General features: G+C 31.9%; 1 protein-coding gene across 20 annotated transcripts in view; it reads left to right on the forward strand.

Moving 5' to 3' along the window:
- The window catches only part of LOC101888529 (cAMP-specific 3',5'-cyclic phosphodiesterase), a 668,201-nt gene that overhangs the window by 575,995 nt on the left and 70,191 nt on the right, over positions 1-22,015 (forward strand). For 17 of the 20 annotated variants that reach the window (XM_059121825.1, XM_059121826.1, XM_059121840.1 and 14 more), the window contains one exon: positions 19,082-19,120. The exons of the other annotated variants lie outside the window; for them this stretch is intronic. In XM_059121825.1, the coding sequence (XP_058977808.1) occupies positions 19,082-19,120 (39 nt within the window). The remainder of the gene's footprint in view (positions 1-19,081; positions 19,121-22,015) is intronic. 20 annotated transcript variants of the gene reach the window in all.

Genomic DNA, 22,015 nt, shown 5'->3' on the forward strand with positions numbered 1-22,015 from the left:
ATTCTAAAAATCTACATCTATCCTGAAAAATCATATTTAGTCCTTGAACAAATATTCTTAATATTCCGGGTTTAGTTCCTGTTTAAACATTCTTAAAATATTAATAAAAATCCACGTCTGGTCCTTGAAAAACATCGTATTCAAAATCCCTGCTTGAATGATCTGTAGGTCCTTGAAAAAATTTTCTAAATATTTGATTGAAAAATTGAAAATTCTTGAATGGAATTCCTCTCCATGTCTCAATTACCAATGCAATTTCATGTTGTATTGTTATTATTTTGATGGATTTAAATGTTTATTGAAAAAAGAAAATACAAAAACCGTAAATTGGAATAATAGAATTTTTCCCCCATCCATCGAAGTGCTTTATTGACAGCGAATGGATGAATGAATATCTGTGGCTACTTTTGCAAATTTATTTCAGACAGAAACAATAATAATATTATTATTAGGCCTTGTCATTCGTCAAATTGTTAAAATTCTCGGGTGAAATACAAGAATCGAGAACAAGAACAATTGTTGTTGATGACTTTGTTGTTATTGGCATTGCACTTAATGGTAAACAGACAAAGGCAGAGAAATGAAAATATTTAAATAATAAATTCAATTTAACCACAAATTGCAAATGTAAATAAACAACAAAAACAACACAATGGGGAATGGGATAATGGAACAGGAACTATAAAAAATAATATCGAAAAAAATTAAAAATAAAAATTGAAATCATTTTGTATTTTTTAAATAATTTTATTTTTGTTTTTAATTTTCACAATAATATTTAATAGTATGTTTAAAAACCTGCCCCTAGCCCAAATATATATTCTTTTTTCTCTCCTAGACGTATTTTTGATTTCCTCGTCCATTCATATCAAATATTTTTTATTTAATTTTTTTGTTTATAAATTCTAAGCCTAGAACAAAAACATTTAAAAACATTTTTTTATAATATACACAAAAAATTCCATAGTAATATATTTTAAAAACCAAGTAAGGAAAAAATATTTTAAAATTGTAAATCTAGGTCGAATTAAGAAATATTCGACCTTAAAAACTCTTAAAACTTAGCAGTAGGGCCGATATTTTTTAAAATTCAATAATAATATTAAAAAAAACAACCAAATATTTTTAATAACATATTTTTAGAAAATTTAATCCATAGTCTAATTTTTACAAACAAAAAAAAAAAAGATTTTTGAGAAAAATCTGCATAAAATTTTTAATAGAAAAAACAATTAGTGTAAAATTAAAAAAACGAATTAAATTCACGCCTGGAAATTAAAAAAAATATATGTTGTCTAAAATTATCTTTAAAAATGTACGCCCGGAAATTATAAAAAAATAAAAATATTTGTAAAATCTACGCCTGGAAATTATAAAAAATATATAAATATTTTTAAAAATCCGCTCCTGAAAATTATAAAAAAAATAAAAATATTTTTAAAATTTCACGCCTGGAAATTATAAAAAAATAATATTTTTACAAATTCAAGCCTGGAAATTAAAAATGCTATTTGTTATCTAAATCCACGCCTGGAAATTAAAAATGGTATTTATCTAAAAAATTATTTTAAAAAAATCCATCCCTGGAAATTATATGTAGTCTAAAAATATTTTTAAAAAAGCCACGCCTGGAAATTATAAAAAAATGAAAATATTTTTAAAAATCCACGCCTGGAAATTATAAAAAAATAAAAATATTTTTAAAAATTCACGCCTGGAAATTATAAAAAAATAAAAATATTTTTAAAAATCCATGCCTGGAAATTATAAAAAAATAAAAATATTTTTAAAAATCCGCGCCTGTAAATTATAAAAAACTAAAAGATATTTTTAAAAATCCAAGCCTGGAAATTAAAAAAAAATATTTTTTTTTTAAAAATCCACGCCTGGAAATTAGATTTTTTTTTTAAATCCATGCCTGGAAATTATAAATAAAATAAAAATATCTTTAAAAATCCGCGCCTGAAAATTATAAAAAAAATATTTTTAAAAATCCACGCCTGGAAATCGTAAAAAAATATATAAATATTTTTAAAAATCCACGCCTGAAAATTATAGAAAATAAAAAATATTTTTAAAAATCCACGCCTGGAAATTATAAAAAATATTTTTAAAAATCCACGCCTGGAAATTATAAAAAATATTTTTAAAAATCCACGCCTGGAAATTATAAAAAATATTTTTAAAAATCCACGCCTGGAAATTATAAAAAATATTTTTAAAAATCCACGCCTGGAAATTATAAAAAATATTTTTAAAAATCCACGCCTGGAAATTAAAAAAATAAAAAATATTTTTAAAAATCCACGCCTGGAAATTAAGAATGCTATTTGTTATCTAAAAAATATTTTGAAAAAAATCCATCCCTGGAAATTATGTGTAGTCTAAAATATTTTTAAAAAATCCACACCTGAAAATTAAAAATAAAACTATATATTGTTTAAAAATATTTTAATCCTTGAAACTTTACCTTAAAAATCCACGTTTTCGGATGCTCTTTTAGTCCTTGAAAAATATTTTTTAAAAACCCCGTATGGCGTGGTCTTTTGAATTCACGTTCTTTAAGAATCAAGGACCTTTAACCAATTAAACGGTCCTTGAAAATTTTTCTTTAAGAATCCACGTTTCGATGGTTGAAGGTCCTTCAAAAATGTTCTTTAAGAATCCTTGTTTCGATGGTTGAAGGTCCTTGAAATTTTTCTTTAAGAATCCACGTTTCGAGGGTTGAAGGTCCAAGAATTTTTTTTCTAGGAATCCACGATTGAAAGTCCTTGAAATTTTTTTTTAAGAATCCATGTTTAGATGGTTGAAGGTCCTTGAAAAATGTTCTTCAAGAATCCAATGGTTGAAGGTTCTTAAAAATTTTATTTAAGAATCCACTTTTGGTGCTTGAACATTTTTTTAAGAATCCATGTTTGGTGCTAGAATATATTTTTCAAGAATCCATGATTGGTGCTTTAAAAAAATTTTTAAAAAAATCCACGTTTTGATGGTCTTTTAATCCTTAAAAATCCACGTTTCGATGGTCTCCTTGAAACAATTTTTCAAAATCCAAGTTTAGATGCTCTTTTGGTTCTTAAAAAATAATCTTTTAAAATCCCGGTTATGTAGTCTTTTGGTCCTTAAAAGTAACCCGTAAAAACCCATGTTTTGGTCCTTAAAATATTCAAAAAAATATTTATTTTTGGATGCTCTTTTGGTCATTGAAAAATATTTTTGAATGGAATATTTTTAAAAATCCACGCTAGTCTAATTGTTCTTAAAAATAGCAAAAAAATCCTTCAAAAAATTCTTATAATGTGTATGTGTGTGTTTTTTATTTATGAATTCCGTGTTTACACACTTTATCCATTTGTCGTATCATAGACATACACCTCTACATACAAACGGTGTAACGAACACACTTTGACCTCCAATCAACCACTGTGTAACCAAGTTTTATAACCTTTTCGGAAGACTAAGCAACCCTACTTCAGCTCCTGCTGGGCGGTAAAGCTACTAACTATGGCTAGCCAGCCATGAATGTAGGGAGACGAAGAACACAAAATAAGCATACAGGATTTTGGCATATAAGAAGAATATTCTATTGTGTAATAGTTTTTTTTTTCCTACCGAGAAATAGTTGGCACACATCAGCCAACTACTACCACCACTACTGGCCCGGTTGGTTGGCTGGCACCACTACTGTATTTATACTTTGTTAAGATGTCCTCTGTGACAACAACTAAATAGCCTTTGGCATCAAAACATTTCACTTTAGCAGGTCGTTGTGTATGTAAATGTGTGCGTGTGTGTGTGTTTGTATGTTACAAGGTAAACAAACAAACATTCATAGTGAAATGTGTTCGTAAGTGTGTGTGTGACTACGTGTTGTAACACATGTGAGAATTTCTTAACAAAAAAAATAGAAAAAAAAAAACACTTTTTTGTGTTTGTGTTGGTTGCCCACTTTTTTTTTTTGCTAGTTGTTGTCGCATCATATCCTTAGCCCCTATCCAGTCATTCAGTCAGCCATCCATCCATCCAAGCAAGCATTTTCATTCATCCATCCATCCATCCGTCCAAGTACTCTTGTTCTTCTTCTCATATTGCATTATTATGCTTCTCAAGGCGCCACTCAAGCGTTCATAGGCTTTTGTGTTGCCATTTGACACCATTTTCGCTTGGAGAGAAAATCTTGTTATCATTTTAAGCACCACACTGCACACTGCACACACACACACATGCACTCTCACTTACACATGGCCGTCCATAATCACCACTACATCTTATGACCCAGCCAAGTACTTAACGACGAGGGTGGTTTTGGAATCAAGAGGTTACTTGGCAAAGCGTTTTTTTGGTTTTTGATTTAATTGAGCTTTGATCCACTTTTTGGAAATGTAAATATAGTCAAGGACCCCTAAATAATTTAAAACTGTTGCAAGAAAAAAAGGATATTTTTCCAATTGAAGAACACCAATTTTTTCCATAATTTCGAATTATTTGGGCTTAGTGTAGATTTTTAAAACTATTGTTTTGAAAAATATTTCGCTTGGATTTTTTTTAATTATTTTTAGGAATTATTTTTGTTTTAAATATTTTAAAATAAATACTTTTTTTGAGAAATATAATCTTTTGAATAAATTTATTTAAAAAATATTTTTCCTACATTTTTAAAAAATATTTTGTAAGTAAGGTTGAATGCCGATATTTAAAAATTATTTCTTTATAAAAATTTGGCGCGGACGTGGATTACAAAAAAAAATTCTAAAAAATATTGAGTTTAGCTTTTTAAAGATATTGTTGGCGATGAAATATTTTTAGAAATATCAGGCCTGCATTTTATAAAAATATTTATATGGAAATATTAAACCTTGATTTTTTATAACTTTTTTTTTTATAAATTTATGACGAATGTGTGGATTTTTTAAACATTTTTAACTAATAGGTCTATCGTATTTAGAAATAATTTGTTTATATCTACTCCAAATATTTCTTAAAAATATGTTTTCGCTCGAAAGGCATTTGTGGTCAAATTTTTTCTTAAGACGTGATGGTTTTTAAATATTTTTAGAGGATGTGGATTTTTTAAAATAAATTTATATCTTTATAAATAATAAAAAAATATTCAACATTTGGACCTACTTGTGGATTGTTGGCAAAAGTGGATTTTTAAAAGTGGAATATTTTTGTTAATATTTTTTAAGACATTGATTTTAATTATTATTTTTTATTTTTAAGAAACTCAAATTTTTAATGGAATGGTTGGCGATAAAATGAATTTTTAAATAAAAATATTAAAAATATTTTTTTTGGATAAGTATCTTTTCTAGGCGTATATTTTTTCAAATAATAGTACCAAAATTTTTTTGAGCTGGGTGCGGGCATTTTAAAATTACTTTTTAAAGTTTGATCAGCGTTGGATTTTTTTAAATATTTTTATATTTGGCCATAAGTTTTTTTTTAAAAAAAATCGCACATTTCCCCAACTACCTCCTATTTTAAACGCAGACACCACAATCCTTTCAAATTTTTGGGATTCCAGCCTTATCCCTTCACCAAATACCAAATTAGTACTTATTTTATACTTTTATGTACATGGTGAGATAAAAAAACTGCAATCAACTTCAGACTGCAAGCATTTCTAAGCCACTCGTCCAACAGCTGCTAAAAATATTCCAGTGACAGCTCATTATATTGTTTACAAACGTACAAAATCATTTTGGTGAGAATTATCCAGAAGAGAAAAATTATTCGAGATGGAATTCAAGCGTGATAGTGTGATTTCTTTATATTTGGCTGGAAAACCACAAGTGGCTATTGTTGGAGCACTCCAGCATTTAAATATGAATAAATCTTTTGTGTCTCGTACATCTCTCGTTACCGTGAAATTGTTAGCGTAGCCCGACGTCAAGGAAGTGGACGGAACAGCAACATCAACAGAAACGGTTCGAAAAATAAAGAAGCGACTTGATCGAAACCCGCGTCGCCCGCGTCGCTCGTGAGCTGAACATATGGCAATATTCTATTCGGCAAATATTGAAAAATGAGTTCGGTGTAAAGGCATTGAAATTCCAAAAAGTGCAAGAACTTACACCACCACAACAGAAAGAAAATAGACTCAAAAGAGCTAAAGAGTTGCTTCGCTTGACCGAAAGTGGTGATCTGCCGAATTTTGTTTTCTCCGATGAGAAAACATTCGTTGTCCAGCAGTTTGTAAAAAATCAAATTGATCGTGTTTACTTGCCAAAGAGGTCAGCTGAAAATGTGCACCTTCGGTTGGCCACCAAAACTCAAGCGCCGGCCATGGTGATGGTGTGGGCCGCCATAACAGCCGATGATCGCTCTCCGCTCGTATTGATCGATCGTGGCATCAGAATAAATGCCGAATATTATAGCGAAAATATTCTGTAGGGTGTATAAAAGCCTTGGGCACGCAAACATTTTGGGCGCAGACCTCGGACATTCCAACAGGACTCAGCACCATTGCACTCAGCACGCGCTACCCAAGAATGGTTACAAAATGAGATTCCTCGCTTCATTTCTTGCGCACAATGGCCACCAAAATCTCCGGATACCAATCCGTGGGACTATTCTGTCTGGAGTATTTTGGAAAGCAAGGATGGCGCTAAAAATACCAAAGCAAGCAAGCGCTTCGCCGGGAATGGTTCAAAATACCGCAGAGCAACATTTGGGCAGCGTGTGACGGTTTCATTGGCCGTTTGAAGGCCATAATTCGTGTAAAAGGTGAACAATTCGAACAAATCCGATATTTTTTTGCTTTAATTCAATAAAATTAAAAAAAAAATGTAAAAGTTATGGCATTTGACTTTGTTGCATTTGTTTATTTCACCCTGTATGTCTAGGCGTGGATTTTTTCTAATTATTTTTCCAAAAAATTGTGTGTAGGCGTAGATTTTTTTCCACTTATTTTTCCAAAAAATGGAACTGGATGGTGTGGATTTTTTAAAATTATTTTTCCTAAAAATTGTGTCTAGTAGTAGTTTTTTTTTCCAAGAAAAAAAAATAGTCTAGGCGTAGATTTTTTTTCTAGTTATTTTTCGAAAATAAGTGGGTCTTGGTGTAGATTTTTTAAATTATTTTCACCAAAACATTGGGTCTACGCGTAGAGTTTTTTAAATTATTTTTTAAGAAAATTTAATATAGCCATGGATATTTTACATGGGGTCTAGGCTTGGATTTTTTTAATTAAGGTTTTAAACAAATTGGATCAAAAAATGTGTCTAGACGTAGATTTTTTAAAATTTTATTTAAAAAAATGGGTGTATGTGTGGACTTTTTTTAATTGTTTTATAAGAAAATTTAATATAGCCGCGAAGGAAAATTTTTTTTTTATTTTTTTTTTTTTAAATTTTTAAATTTTATTCCCAAAAAAAAAAAAACTTAAAAAATTAATATATTTTTCCAATAAAGGGGTGTAAGACTGGGTCTTGGGGTGGATTTTTTAAATTATTTTCCCGAAACATTGGGTCTAGGCGTAGATTTTTTTAAATTATTTTGTAAGAAAATTTGATGTAGCCATGGGTTTTTTAATCAATGGCGTGGATTTTTTTTAATTAAGTTTTAAAAAAATTGAATCAAAAAATGGGTCTAGGCGAAGATTTTTTACAATTTTATTTCAAAATAGACGTTTTATAAAAAAATTTAATATAGCCGCGGAGAAAAAAAGGTTGTTTTTAAATTTTGTTTTAAAAAAAGTTGGATCGAAAAATGGGTCTTGGCGTGGATTTTTTAAAATTTTATTTCCAAAAATTTGGGTCTTGCCAAGGATTTTTTTAAAATTTAATTCCCAAAAAAAAACTTAAAAAATTAATATATTTTTTTCCAAGAAAGGGGTGTATGACTGGGTCTTGGGGCGGAATTTTCGGGTCTTGGCGTGGATTTTTTAAATTATTTTGTAAGAAAATTTGATATAGGTATTTTACATGGGGTCTAGGCATGGATTTGTTTTTTAATTTTATTTTCAAAAATTGTGATCAAAAAATTGGCCTAGGCGTATATTTTTTACTATTTAATTTTTAAAAATGTACATGGATTTTTTTCAATTGTTTTATAAGAAAATTTAATATAGCCGTGGATGAAAACATTTTATTTTTTTAATTTTGCTTAAGAAAATTGGATCGAAAAATGAGTCTAGGCGTGTATTTGTTTAAATTTTACTTCCAAAAATTTGGACCTTTGCAAGGATTTTTTTAAATTTTATTCCCAAAAAAAAACTTAAAAAATTAATATATTTTTCCAATAAAGGGGTGTAAGACTGGGTCTTCGGGTGGATTTTTTAAATTATTTTCCCGAAACATTAGGTCTAGGCGTAGATTTTTTTAAATTATTTTGTAAGAAAATTTGATATATCCACGGATATTTTACATGGGGTCTAGGCATGGATTTTTTTTTAAATTTTATTTTCAAAAAATTTGATCAAAAAATGGGTCTAGGCGTAGATTTTTTTGCAATTTTATTTCAAAATGGACGTGAATTTTTTCAATTGTTTTATAAGAACATGTAGAGGTGGAGGAGAAAATTTTGTTTCTTAATTTTATTTTAAAAAAATTGGATCGAAAAATAGATCTAGGCGTGGATTTGTTTAAATTTTATTTCCAAAATTGTTGGTCTTGTAAAGGATTTTTTTAACTTTTATTCCCAAAAAAACTTAAAAAATTAATAGATTTTTTATCGATGAATTGTTTCAAATATTTTTTTTAGAAATATTTGATCTATGCGATTTTCAACCTTGTGCTTAGGAGAGAATATTTTAAAAAATTACTTTATAAAATTTGTAAGCTAGGTGTGAATTTTTTGAAGGTCCTTAAGTACCATTTGAGCACAATCAAAAATTGATTAAAAATTTAATTTTTTTTTCTATTTAAAACCTTATTTTTAAAGCTTTTCGATTAAAACACTTACTCTGATGCTATTTTTGCCAAAAGGACATTTTTGCCAAAAGGACATTTTTGCAAATGTCACCGAACTTGTTTCTGGCAACTAAGACTAATTATAGAAATTAGCTAGGAAATATCGTCCAATATTAGCATTCCATTGACCTTCGTTTTGTGGCTGAACTGGCATGAACTTTCCGGAGCAGACCAACGAATTTATCTTCCGAGACAAAGTCATAATTTTCAATGAATTTTTCCCCAAAAAAAAACCCTGACTCTACCATCCTTACTTTAACTCTTGGTTTGCCCAGATCCTTTTACAAAAGAAAGTGTCACAACATGTCTCTTTGTTTTCTCTCTCTCTCTCTCTCTCTCTCTCTCTCTCTCTCTCTCTCTCTCTCTCTCTGGGTGTGTGTGTGTTATCTGTTGTTCCACTAAAGCACACTCATAATGTCTCAAGCGGAGCAATCAAAAGCCAACAAACTTCGGCTCCTTCTCCTTCTATCTCCGACACTTGGAAGTGTGAGTAGCCGCGTGGTGTTGTTGCTGCTGTTGTTGTAGTGCAAATACCCTTTTGGCCATTTGCTTAATACATTTACTTACACAAACACTGATTGAGTGTCTTTTGGTGTTTGTTGTGGATTTTATGCACGACTACTGCCAGGACAACAACAGCAGCAACAACAATGGCTCCTGGAGTTTTTTTCTCCCATTCTTGTGTTTGCTGTAATATTGAAAGTTGGCCAAGGAAAAACTGTTGGTGTTTTTTTTCTTGTCATAGCTTTTGGGCTTTGTATTAGGTGTTACATGTTCTGATTTCATAATGGTACCCTGGTGGCTTATGTCCATAACAACAACAAAAACTAATAACTGCTCTGTTCTATTTAGAGAGGAAACTTTTCAAAATCTAGGCAATTGGAGTAGAGGGGGGAAAATTAGGCTAACACGTCCTTTAAAAGGTCCTTTAAATTTAAATATTATTTTATGTTATTTCAACTTTCTCTCCCCATTCCCACCTTCCCTCCCTGAGACAATGTCTAACAACAACTGACAAATATTATTATGCCAAGTTTGTGGCACTTCTTTTTTTTTTTTTGGAAATTTGGAAATGAATAAAAAAAACACAATTGTCATTTCAAATAATCGTGGTCCCATTGGAGTTCTTGTTTTTTTTTCCTCGAGTGGGAGGCAGGAGTTTATTTATTTATGGACATCACACAAAAGAGATTTTAAACTTTTTTGGCCGGGACCAAATTTTGACATGGTACATTGTTAAATTTTAATAAATAATGTTTATCGCGTTTTGCGGAAATTGTAAAAATTGTCAAAAATAAAAAAAAAAAAAACAGGAGAATATGCTTTAACAATGACATGCAAATCTCATGGCTGTCACATTGAAATGTCAGGACTTGTTGGTGGACCATAAAATAAAGAAATATATATTTTAAATATTACTGGAAAATTTAAAAAAAAAAAAAAAACAGTAAAAAAAATCTTAAAGTCGGGCGGGGCCGACTTTATGATACCCTACACCACTTTGCTAATTAAGTAGAGCTCCGCATAACAATTAACAGTTTTTATGGGAGAATTCAATCATATTCCACGCTATGATTATAATTATAATTTAAAGTTCATATACACAGAGGAGCTTATTTAGTTTCTCTTAGGACAAGAGACTTTGAAATTTTAGGTTATGGTGACTCTTGGTCCGTAGTTTTCAGATAAAGCTGGGTATTTGGAAATTTGTACTAGAACGGTACGAAAAGTACTAAATATGGTGTTCTTTGTATTTGAAGAAGTAGTAGAGCTGGAACTCTTAAATTTGGATTCAGGATCATGCATGGAGTGTATGACGAATGTACCAGAGGGTTTTGGAATTTCACACTATAAGTATACGAAAAGTACTAAAACGTACTACATTTGGTACTACATTTGGTACCAGAGTCGATGTAAGGAGATAGTTTTGGAAGTGTGTACTCATGTTTGCGAAAAGTACCAAACGGTACTAAATTTCGTACAATTTCATTTTTAAGCAACGGATGGAGCAGGAATCACGAAATTTTAAATTTAACTTTACTGACGGAGTGTAGCATTAGGATATATAGGTAGTTTCCGAAATTTATACTTATATGTATGGAAAGTACTAAATGGTACTAAATTTGGATATACGTGGACCTAAATAGGCCATTTTCAATACCAAAAGTCCTGCAGACCTAACACACATCTAAGTAAAATTTTAACAAAGCACTTCATTCGAAAGCTGATTTTCACAGACAGGCGGATGGCGGTCTCTAAATCCACATAGAATTTTATGCTGCTAAGGAATATATATATATATTTTATGGGGTCTATAACTTATATTGGTATTACAAACGGAATGACAAACTCAGTACATCCTACATACTAGGGTGGAGGGTATAAAACTCAGTTTTAATCTTGGTTATTACGGTCGAGTCTTTAAAATCATGGATTTCAGGAGATACCTTTACATGGAGGCTCGTCCACATTGTGGACCTAAATTAAACTTTCTTTGTCGGTAAAGTTGAAATACTCTGGGAATATGTCACATTGAACGAAAAAAAAATCTGCCAAAAACTTCGAAATACTTATAGACCGGAGGTACCAAATTACAAAAGCTAAACCTAACCGTGGACCGCTACATACTTTTGGACATGCAGGTCGCATTTATTATCCGCAAAAAATATTTGTTTGGCCCAAGGGCGAACCCTATAGAAATTGATCAGATCAGATTTAGATACAGCTCCCTCCCATATCTCTTCAACCGGGTTAATTGTGCACCAAATGGTCAATATAAGTCCTAATGACCTGAATTTTGGAATATCCGACCGAACTAAGTCTAGAACAATCAAATTTGGAGAAAATCGGTTCAGGTATAGCTATAGCTGGCATGTATATTTTTCATCCGATTAGGGGTTTTAAGTCCCTCACATTCGAAACATGCACTCGACAACAATGATATTTGGTACAAGTTATCAAATACAGCCTAGAAATGCCACTGCCAAATTTTATGAAGATCGGTTAAGATTTGGATATAGGTCCCATATATATCTTTAACCGATTTCGGGTTAATTGTGCACCAAATGGTCAATATATGTCAAAAAGCCCAGAATTTTTGGTATTGAAAATGGGCCATGTAGGTTCACGTCTTCTTATGGCCCCCATATAACGGCTCCTCCCGATATGCGGCATTTTTATGATTTTAGCGACATTATTTACCGGAATTGTTTCAAAATTGATATTTAAAGTTCGTAATAGATGGCCCATACTACATCCTGAGACAGAAAATGGGCCATGTAGGACCACGTCTTCGTATAGGGCCCATATACCAGTACCTCCCTGTATTCGGTATTTTGACGAGTTTAAGTACAATACTCACCGAAATTGTTTGAAATGTCGTATTAGAAGTTCGTAATGGATGCTATAGCCTGTGATAGAAAATTGTCTATGCTGGTCCAGGTCTTCGCACGGTACGGTACGATATTTTGATGATTTTAGCTACATTAGTCACCGTTTATTTCAAGTTTCGAATTTGAATATGGAAATGGCTAATGGCAAACAATGTCTATGTAGGTCCACGTCGTATTGACCCCAATATAACGGGTATATTCGGTATTTTAAAAATTTTAACAGAATTTTTTAAGGATTTATTTTTTTTGAAAATTACAAATTCGTTCGAAATGGTGGAGGGTGTTTGGAGTTCAGCCCGGCCGAACTTACAGCTTTTTTACTTGTTTATTATTGTCACATTCAATATGTAGATAGCGTTCTTTTACCTCCTCTATTTTTTGGTATACATCACTTTGTCTCTTTAATATTAATACCTATATACCAAATCCCTTCCAAACTTTGCTCACACATTTTTTTAAATAAATTACCCCCTTCCCCCTTTTACCATTTCCTTGAAATCTAATTGCGTACAAATCCAATTCTAAATTTTCAAAATCGCATACATTTTAATTTCTATTTACTTTTAGGTTAGGCATCCTTTCCAAAATACATTTATTTATATATGTATATTTTTGATATTTATGTTAAATTATCAAAAAATTAATATTCAGTACAAAAAAATTCCGAATTCATATTAAGTGGCAAAATTAATTAGCTAAATGTGCGGCATTAATTAGCAGCACCACAAAGTGTACGCGTGTTGCATATTTAAATTACCTTAAACATTTATTCATATTTTCCAACCTTCCACAACTCCCCAAAATAATATATGTGCATACATACATATACATATATTGGTATAGTAGGGTTATGAAAATAAAAATCCTAGAGAAAGAGGTGGAGGGTCAGGAGGACGAAAGAGTTCCTAGAACAAAGGCCTAGGAAGCCACGTGTGCCCCCACTTTCGAACAATGCGCAACATAACTTCATTTCCGGTCTATTATTATCATCGCCATCGTCATCATCAACATCATCACCGCTGTCACCATCATCACAATTTCTCGCAATAATAATGGTCATGTATCTGTATGGCTATATCACAAGTGTATATATTGTATGTATGTGTATGCATGTGTGTGTGTGTGTGTACAATATTACAATTTAATTAAGCCCACCATTGTCACATACCAATTGTTTCAATTCAATTTAATTATGCAGCAATTGAATATTTACGCATTCAATTCTATGTTCGTCGCGTGTGTGTGTTTCCCTCTCTCTCTCTCCCTCTCTCTCTCGGTATGTGTGTGGGTGTGTGTTTGTCTGCATATATGTTCCTTGTTTTGGTTTTTTTTTTTGGACTCCACCATTCCTCCACAACATTTAATATAAATAAAGTGATTTTATTGTTATTATTCCGTGGCTAACATGTCAGGAATTCCAAACATCTGGCCGGCTGGAATGTTGTTGATTTCAAACGAGGAAAATATGTATGGGTGTATGTGTGTGTGTTTTTTTTAACTACGAAATTGTCATCACTTTGCTGCAACATATGGTCAATTGTTGTCGGCAAAAAAAAATAGTTGGCAGTAAAACAATTTGTTGCATTTTTATATGTGCTTAAACAAATACAACTATTGTTTATTTGTAATTTTTTTGTAAGAAAGAAAACAATAATTATATTTGCCAGCCATTCAAATTCATTCAAAAATTTCGAAGAATATATTTTATTTTCAATGAGAACAGGACATCACATTTTATTTAAAAATATTAATATTTAGACTTGGAAAAAATTAATAAATATTAAAAACTTCAAATATCATATTATATATATTCAAAATTCTTAATGGGATAGGAAAATCAATTTTTTTCATTAAAATATGACCACTTTTATAATTCGAAATATTCTCTTCGATTATATCGATCATTTACTCAAAGGGTTGCATAACTGAGTAAGCAAATTCAATATTTTTATACCCTCCACCATAGTATGGAGGGTATATTGAGTTTGTCATTCCGTTTGTAACACCTCGAAATATGCATTTCAGAACCCACAAAGTATATATATTCTTGACCAGGATAAAATGCTATGTTGATTTAGCTATGTGTGTCCGACTGTGGAAATCACTCGAGTTTCCAAACGAAATGAAGTAGGATGATAAAATTTTGCTCAAATATATATTATGTCTGCAGGGATTTTGGTATTGAAAGTGGGCCAAGTAGGTCGACGTTTTGGTATAGCTCTCATGGTGCCTACCTATTTTCGGTATTTTGGTAATTTATGTTTCAAATTTGTTATTTTGAGTTTGCAATGGATGCTGCAGCCTAGGACAGAAAATTGTCTGTGCAGGTCCACGTTTTGGTATATAATATATATTGGTACCTCTCTGTATTCTGTATTTTGATGATTTTGGCTATATTATTTACCGGATATTTTTTAAAGTTTAATATTTGAATATTGTAATGGCTTATGTCAAAAGTTGCCTATGCAGGTCCACGCCTTCGTATAGACCCCAATATAACGGCTATATGGTATTTTTAAGATTTTAAGAGAATTTTTAAAGGATTTTATTTTATTTTATTTTTTTTTTTTTTGAAAATTTCCAAATTCGTTCCAAATGGTGGGGGGTATTCAAAGTTCGGGCCGGCCGAACGTACAGCTTCTTTCCTTGTTATTTTTATCTTATCTTGTATTAGTAGTTTTGGTTATTCAAAACTTTGACCCTTTGTTGGGGGGAGGTACCAGAAGGAATGGTACGAGCTCAACCATCTTTACAACTGATCTTGTGTTGATGGAAATATAGAAATGCAGCAAGTCTGAATGGAATCGGATGTCAATTTCGGATTTTATGAGCATCGTGGGCTTTCAAAATTTTGACCCTTTGTGGGCGAGGTATCAGAAAGAGTCAATCGCCATTTTCCACCTTCACACCACACTTTGGTTAAATAAAAATATTGTAATGTGTGTAATTTGTAGACAATCGGACTATTACATCACAGTTTATAAAAATTATAATTATTCAAAATTTTGACCCTTTTTGGGGTAGGTACTTGATGCAGTGCACCAATATTATCCATTTTCGCACCTGACCTATCACTCGCAAAAATATTGGGATTTACAAAGTTTCCACAAAATCGAATGATTCTTTCCCTTTCTATGAGGTAAATGGTTTTCTTTGAAAATTTCAACTATTTGTGAGGATGTACCAGAAGGATGGACCGATGTTGCCCATTTCCGGACTCGATCTGAATATGAAGTATCAAATTGGGGCCAAATCGGATACTGCCTTCGAATGTTGTCGTGCGAATCTGCCAGTCAAACAGACCTCTAGACGGACAGCAAATGTCATGAAACGGATTTGGTCCAAAGACACCTACGGTATTAAACCGTTCTATCGATGAGGTACGTTTTGGCCGTATTGAATGATATATATCCTTTTTAGCCATATGGCTGAGGGTGGATACTCCCTTTCATTTATATGAAAAATATAACTGTTTACAAATTTTGATATTTTGCGGAAGAGGTAGTTGTGCCGACTTTGGAACAATTGAGATACTTGTTTTGAGAGTTATCGTGCACACCACTCCCAAATATCCAGGATCGGCCCAAAGAGACATAGAATATAAAACCCGTTCTTTATGCCCTAAATAGCAAAACTCAAATAAAAAAAAATAATTTATTCACAGAAAATCGGTCCTGGTCACACCGACAATTTTTCTCGAAAAATTTTAATACAAATGTGCGGACTTTTGATATAACCCCGTCCCGCCTAAAAATGTCATTCTGGTTAGCTGCCCAAAATGTCTTTAATTTAAAAATTTTTCTTTGTCGGACTAATAATATCATAGGATTTTCTTCAAAATCTAGGTAAATTTTTAAAATGTTTCTTAGAATTTTTTTCAGGTTTAATAAAATTTAAAGTATTTTTTTTTTTTAAATATATTTTTATGCAAAAATTAAAAAAAATAATCCACCAAAGTTGTCATATCAAAAAGCTTGAAAAGCCGCGAATGATCACTTAGTCGCCAGGATTGCAAAGTTTTAATAGAGAGTAATATGAAGATATGCCACTGTGAGAATAATTCAGATTGAATCTACATGGTCTTCTGGGAGATCTACTTTCACTAACCAAAAATTGAAATTATAGGTCCATTATTTGCTGTAATCCCACAAAATTTTCCGCTAGTGTTCTTGCACGTTAATCAATAAGAGAAATCCAAAGTTGTATACACGGTAATAAAAACAAAGTTAAACTAACAGATCACTGCAGACAAAAAGTGTATATGGGCCAACAGAATGCCCGTTCAGATATTACCCTCTAAAAAATCACCTATGTCTTTTTCGGCTTTGGCAAGTGCTGGTATATTAAAATTTGAATTCGACCTAAAGTGGTAGCTGACCCAAAAAAACCTTTGTGTTAACCGTTTGATCATTAATTTTGCCTTTTTTAAAGGCAACTATCGCATAGTCCACCCATATCATTATTAGTCTTCGAAAATATTACGAAAGTTTTAATTTTTTTATACCCCTCACAATAGTATGGAGGGTATATTAAGTTTGCCATTCCGTTTGTAACACCTCGAAATATACATTTTAGACAAAGTATAAAAATACTATATCGATTCAACGATGTCCGTTCGTTTGTCCGTCTGTCCGTCTGTGGAAAGCACTCTAGCTTCCGAACGAAATGAAGTAGATTGATAAATAAAATTTTACTCAAATGTATATTATGTCTGCAGGACTTTCGATATTGAAAATGGGCCATGTTATAGCCCCCTCATTTTGATATAGCCCCCTCATTTTCATATAGCCCCCAAATAACGGAACCTCCCGATATTCGGTATTTTGTTGATTTTAGTGACATTATTCACCGGTATTGTTTCAAATTTGGTATTTGAAGTTCGTAATGGATACTACATTCTAAGACAGAAAATGAGCCATGTAGGTCCACGTCTTCGTACAGCCCCAAAATAAAGGGACCTCCCGATATTCGGTATTTTCATGATTTTAGCGATATTTTTTACCGGAATTGTTTCAAATTTGTTATTTGAAGTTCAAAATGGATGCTACAGCCTATGACAGAAAATTGTCTGTGCACGTCCAAATCTTCGTATACCCCCATATAACGGTACCTCCCGATATTCGGTATTTTGAGGATTTTAGCGACATTATTTACCGGAATTATTTCAAATTTGTTATTTGAAGTTCGAAATGGATGCTACAGCCTAAGACAGAAAATGTTCTGTGCACGTCCAAATCTTCGTATAGCCCCCATATAACAGCACCTCCCGATATTCTGTACATTGTTGATTTTAGCGACATTATTTACCGGAATTGTTTCAACTTTGGTATTTTAAGTTCGTAATGGATACTACATCCTAAGGCACCTCCCGATATCGGGCATTTTGATGATTTTAGGGACATTATTTACCGAAACTATTTCAAATTTGGTATTTGAAGTTTGTAAGCCTATGACAGAAAATGTTCTGTGCACGTGAAAATCTTCGTATAGCCCCCATATAACGGTACCTCCGATATTCGGTATTTTGATGATTTTAGCGACATTATTCATCGGAAAAATACATTTGGTATTTTTAAGATTTTCACAGAATTTTTAACGGATTTTATTTTTTTGACATTTGCCAAATTAGTTTCAAATGATGGAGGGTGTTCATAGTTCGAACTTACAGCTTTTTTACTTGTTTTTTTTTTTTAATATTGCCAAATTCGTCCCGAATGGCGGAGGGTATTCATAGTTCGGCCCGACCGAACTTAATTTTTTTTTTGTTATTAAAATGTTAACTTCATGCCCACACTCTTACATTATTTTATATAGTTTTTTATACCCATCAATGGTTGGGGTTTTGGCCAGAAAATTCTTACTCTGAATCACTGTGTGGCGACAATAACTTAATAGTTGAAATAACATTTTTCTATAATTTTAAATCAGCATTTTATTTTGATTAATTTATGTCTCCATTTAATTTTTTACTAAGTTTTTAAATGATTTTTTTTTTTTTTTTTTTTTTTTTTGTGAAAAAAAATATTAATCAAGAATTTATTTTTAATTGATTTTTATACCCCTGAGTTTTTATTTTTTTTTTTTTAATTAGTGATATTTTTCTGTTAAACATTAAATTTTCCCAAAGCTAAATGATAAGCATAAATCTATAAAATTTAAGTGAATAATTTAAGAGCTTCTGATGTAAATGTTATTTGTTTGTTTGTTTTTGTTGTGTGGCCCTTTTTTTGAGTATCCGCTTTCCGTTTCCTGCTACATTAAACATGATTTGGATGTACTTTATCTATTTCAAATGGTTTTTTGTGTTATTGCGTTTTTTCTTCACTTGTTTTTGTACATATATTTTGGGTTTTTTTGTTTTTATTTCCCATTTTGTTTTCTCTTTGGTTTTCCATTTATTTCTGTTGTAAATAAAAAAATAATTTTATGCTTTTCCAGCTGTAGATATTTACAAATTAAACGCCATGCTTTAAAGCAAAATACAAAAAAAAAATAAAATGCAAATAAATGAAAATTAAATAAAAATGCGAAAAATAAATATTTAAAAATTAAAAAAAAAACAACTGTAAACAAATATTTAGTTACTTTTTTTGGCTTATTGTTAAAATAGCAAAACAAATTCTTAAGGGATCTGTAAGCGGATCCCGTTTTGTTGTTTCTGTTTTTCTTTTCTAAATCTTCTCTTGTCTTAAAATGAAAATACATAACTCTCTCTCTCTCTTTGTGATACAATCAAAACGTTCATTGTGTTGTTATTTGTTATAACCCTTACAGGTTTAAAGAACAGGAGGCCTCCATCCTGATTGACAGATCGTACGTATCTCTCTCTTTCTATATCTCTAACTATTTTTGTTTAGCATACAACCATACATACCTACATACATAATATGTGTTCTACTCACATTATGCATAAACTTTCATAAGATTATGTTTTTTTTTTTTCAATGTAGATAAAAATAAAATTAAAAAAAAATATTAAAATATTGAAAAACCATCCATATGGTGGTTTCAAAATGCTTTCTCCTCCCGTGTGCTGCTGCTTCTGAGGGGGGGACTTGAAAATACTCTACTACGCTTTATAAATATATATACTCTTTTGCGCTTTTCACACCAAATTGTTTTATATTTATTTATTTATTTCTTTTTTTTTGTGCGCTAAATTTAAAAACAAAAATTCGTATTCATAGACATTCCAAAAGTGCACACCTTCAAAATAAAATCTAAAAAAAAGCACACACACATATACACATATATTTTTAAATTGTATCCCAACAAACGAATGCCAAAGAATGCTTTGATTGTGTGAATTTTCATTTTCGAGCACTTTATTCCATTTCTCACCAAAAAAATTAACAATTTTCAAATAATTACAATAATCGTAAAAAATAAATTATTTAAAAATATATATATATATATAAATATTGTTTACTATATAAATTTTTTGGTTGTTTTCAAACATGGCAGTATCAGAAAAAAAACTGAAAATTTAATTTCAATTATTTTTATTTTTGTGTTGAAAGACCAGAATGTTTACTCTGCCATCCATTGCACACTTCTTGCGGAGCATCCAAATTTTTCGATTGTTATTTTTTTTTTTGAAATTTTCATGCATAAATATGTAGTTATTTTATTTATATTAACAAGTGTTAAAATATTTAAATGTGTTGTATTTTCATATAATTTGTTATGTTATTAGTCTTTCACTTATGTGGTAATTTTAAGACAGCTTCCAAAATAATTAAATTTCAAAGAAAATGAAGAAAATAAAATGAAATAAATAAACAAAAATAAAGGGAATGAAATGTCCTGCCAACAAGGATAAATAACCCTGAGCAAAACAAACACATAAAAAAGCAGCAAAAGCTTTAAAACCCTCCAACAATTTGGAAGGAACTTGAAATTTTTCAAAAAAAACTTCCGGAAACTACCACTTAAATGAAAACTGCTATATATGAAGAATATAAGAAGACGTGGACCTTACGAAATTTTTTGTCATAGGCTGTAGTACCCATTACGAACTTCAAATATGCAATTTGAAACGATTCCGATGAATAATGTTGCTGAAATCATCAAAATACCGAAAATCGGGAGCTACCGTTATATGGTGGCTATACGAAGACGCGGACCTGTGCAGGCAATTTTTTTTGCATAGGTTGTAGTACCCATTAGGATCTTCCAAAATGAAATTTGAAATAATTCCGGTACATAATGTCGCAAAATCATATCAAAAATACCGAATATCGGGAGGTACCCTTATGTGGGGCTATACGAAGACGTGGACCTGCACAGACAATTTTCTGTCTTAGGCTGTAGTACCGATTACGAACTTCAAATACCAAATTTGAAACAATTCCTATGAATAATGTCGCTAAAATCAACAAAGTACCGAATATCTGGAGGTACAGTTATATGAGGGCATTACGAAGACGTAAACTTGCACAGACAATTTTCTGTCATAGGCTGTAGTATTCATTTAAAACTTCAAGTACCAAATTTGAAACAATTCCGATTAATATTGTCGCAAAAATCACCAAAATACCGAAAATAAGGAGGTACGAATTTATGGGGACTATACCAAAAGGTGGACCTACATGGCCCATTTTCAATACCAAAAGTTCTGCAGACATAATATACTTTTGAGTAATATTTTATCAACCTACTTCATTTCGTTCGGAAGCTAGAGTGATTTCCACAGACGGATAGGTGGACGGACATCGCTAAATCGACATAGAATTCTATGCTGATCAAGAATATATATATACTTTGGAGTCTAAAATTTATATTTGGAGGTGTTACAAACGAAATGACCAACTAGATATACCCCCCATACTATGATGGAGGGTATAATAAAGAGAATGAAATGTCCTGCAAATAAGGATGCATTACACTGTACGATACAAAAAAAACCGCAAGCCTTCATCATCGCTAAAAAGCTAAAGCTTAAAATAGAGCAGACTTGCATCGACGTTTTTAAAGTTTACATCGCAAAGTAGGCGGGCTTGGAGGGAGAGAAATGGTCTTCATAGGCGAGCCTAAAGGAAGCCTGTCTCTTGAAGGGTGTTTTATTTTTCTCCAATGGAAAGGGAAGCCTGTCTCCATAGGCGAGCTTGAGTGAAGCCTATCTCCATAGACGAACTTAAAAGTGAGCCTATCTCCACAGCCGAGCTTGAAGAGAACCTATCTCCTTAGACGAGTTTGAAGGGAGCCTATCTCCATAGGCGGCTTGAAGGGAGCCTATCTCCATAGGCGAGCTTGAAGGCAGCCTATCTCCATAGGCGAACTTGAAAGGGAGCATATCTCCATAGCCGAGCTTGGAGGTAGTCTATCTCCATAGGCGAGCTTGAAGGGAGCCTATCTGCATAGACGAGCTTGAATGGGAGCCTATCTCTCATAGGAGAGCTTGAAGGGCGCCTATCTCCATAGGCGAGCTTGAGTTGAGCCTATCTCCATAGGCGAGCTTGAGTTGAGCCTATCTCCATAGGCGAGCTTGAATTGAGCCTATCTCCATAGGCGAGCTTGAATTGAGCCTATCTCCAAAGGCGAGCTTGAAGGGAGCCTATCTCCATAGCCGAACTTGGAAGAAACCAATCTGCATACGCGAGTTGAAAACGACATTCCTGTCCCTCTCTGTAGGCGAGGCCTACTTCTCTATAGGCAAGCTGAAGGCGACCTTCTTCTCTGAAGGCGAGCTGAAAGGGGACTCCCTTT

The sequence above is a fragment of the Musca domestica genome, unplaced genomic scaffold, assembly GCF_030504385.1.
Source record: "Musca domestica strain aabys unplaced genomic scaffold, Musca_domestica.polishedcontigs.V.1.1 2, whole genome shotgun sequence".
Taxonomy (NCBI): Eukaryota; Metazoa; Arthropoda; class Insecta; order Diptera; family Muscidae; genus Musca; species Musca domestica.